This window comes from Pteropus vampyrus, unplaced genomic scaffold (genome assembly GCF_000151845.1).
Source record: "Pteropus vampyrus isolate Shadow unplaced genomic scaffold, Pvam_2.0 Scaffold271, whole genome shotgun sequence".
In the NCBI taxonomy this organism is placed as follows: Eukaryota; Metazoa; Chordata; class Mammalia; order Chiroptera; family Pteropodidae; genus Pteropus; species Pteropus vampyrus.
In genome coordinates, this window is record NW_011889052.1 from 217,529 (window position 1) to 219,469 (window position 1,941).

Sequence of the window (1,941 nt, forward strand, 5' to 3'; positions counted from 1 at the left end):
GGAGGCCATGACACGAGGTTGGGGGAGACAAAGGTGTGGATGAGCCCTCCACATAGTCCCCTAGACCTGAGGCCTTGGACCCAGGTCAGGGAGATGTAGGTGCCTTGAATGAAAGGCATCATAGATACAGGGTTCAGAACCTGTGCCTAGATAGTCGTACCTGACTCCAGGCTCCCACCCAGGGTAGTGTGGCCCCGCCCTTTGGTGCACCAAGCCCGGCCCCTGGTGCTGGGGCCGTGTCCCTCACAGCTTCCTTGCTGGGCCCTGGGTGCCTTGGGGCCCCCCACATCCCTGCGGTCTGCCAGGAGGAAGCGGCGCCCCTCCCCCACCGTGACTCTGCGCTTCCTGCCCTGGCTGGGGCGGGAGGGGACGTTTCCCGTTCACACCAAAGTTTCCCTGGCGGCGCCCAGGCTTGGGCTCAGCCGCTGCCCCTCTTGCTCATGGAGCCAGCTCTGGGGCCTGGGGTCCAGGTAACCAGCCAGGGTGGGCGGAGGTTCCCAGCGCAAGGCGGGGCGTTGCACCTGTGCATGTGGTGGGGGCGCGTGTGCATAGGTCTGCCTGGCCAGTAATGCTCATGTGCCATGGGATCTACAGTCAGGGAGCATTTCCTGGAGGTGGCGACTGCTGAGCTGGGAGAAGGTGGCAGGCAAGAGCCCAGCCCAAGCCTTCGGGTCAGGGTTGGCCCAGCAGCAGTGTGGGCCATGGCCACACCCCAGGCGTGTACACACTTAAGCTCCTCCCTTGCCTATGTCAGGCCTGCCTGGGTCCCCAAGGGTTACAGAGGTGGGAGCAAGAGACTGGAAAGCAAGAGACTGGGAGAGTGGTCACTGTGTATGGCCGTCCCCTGATGCTGGCCTTCCAACCTCCGTCCTTCCTCCTGCCCCGCTTACCCCTCATTCCCTTTCTTCGCCCGCACTGCTCTGCCTCCAGTCCCTGTCCGCCCATGTCCGGCCTCCATTCACTGGTCTCCCACTCACTGCACCCCTTCTGTCCCCACCCTTGCCCCCTGAACCTGCAGAAGGACCTGGGTTGTCTGCAGCAGTGGCTGAAGGCCTTTGTGGGTACCTTCGAGAAGAGCATCTCATTGTCCTCCCTGGAGCCACGCAGGTGAGGCTGGAGCTACGTGGAGGGAGGGGAGCCTGAGGGGTCCTGAGCACCCCAGTGACTCCCCTCCCTGCAGGCCAGAAGAAGCAGGTGCAGAGGTGCCACTGCTGCCACTGGACACGCTGCATGTGCTGGCCAAGCAGCTAGACGAGGGGGACCTGGAGCAGGCCCTGCTGCTGCTCAAGCTCCTCATCGTCCTCTGCAGGTGGGTCCCTGTTGTCCTCCCCAAGATGGGGGCGGGGGGTGGAACTGTGGGCCAGAGGAGGCACTGGCGTATTGCTGTGACCTCTCCCATCATTCACTCCCCAGGAACCTGGAGAATGTGGATGCAGGCCGGGGCCAGGTGCTGGCGCCTCGGGTGCTGGCACTGCTGACCCGGTTGGTGGCCGAGGTGAGGTGGGCTCTACCTGGAGGTGGGAGGTGGGCAGGCGGTACCCACCACCGAGCTAATCCCCTTCTGCCCTGTCTCCACATGTACAGCTGAAAGGACACCCACCACCGCAGGAGGGCCAGGGTCCCCAGCTGGAGGACACGGCCCTGCATGCCCTACTCCTCTGCGAGGCCCTCTTTGACCCCTACCAGACCTGGCGGCGCCAGCACTGTGGGTAAGAGCCCGGAGGGGGATCGGGAGAGGATCGGGGTGCCGCTGTGGCACACGTGTGGAGGTGGGAGGGGGCCGTGTGCAGGCCGGAGAGGGGAGGATGGCCAAGGAGGGGTGAAGTACCTGGCCTCACCCTGCTTCTGCCCTCCCCACCCCCACCCCCAGGGAAGTCATCAGTGCCAAGGAGAAGAGCAAATACAAGTTCCCTCCCGCCGCTTTACCCTGTGAATTCGGCG

At 64.3% G+C, this 1,941-nt stretch overlaps 1 protein-coding gene across 3 annotated transcripts in view; it reads left to right on the forward strand.

Moving 5' to 3' along the window:
* NBEAL2 (neurobeachin like 2) overlaps nt 1-1,941 on the forward strand; it is a 25,350-nt gene that overhangs the window by 3,267 nt on the left and 20,142 nt on the right. For 2 of the 3 annotated variants that reach the window (XM_011375318.2, XM_023520589.1), the window contains exons 1-3: nt 1,415-1,495; nt 1,585-1,709; nt 1,871-1,940. In XM_011375318.2, the coding sequence (XP_011373620.1) occupies nt 1,646-1,709; nt 1,871-1,940 (134 nt within the window). In that variant the 5' untranslated portion in view covers nt 1,415-1,495; nt 1,585-1,645. Of the gene's footprint in view, nt 1-1,018; nt 1,108-1,180; nt 1,310-1,413; nt 1,496-1,584; nt 1,710-1,870 lie in introns of those variants that run through there. The other variant, XM_023520590.1, reaches the window with a different exon arrangement.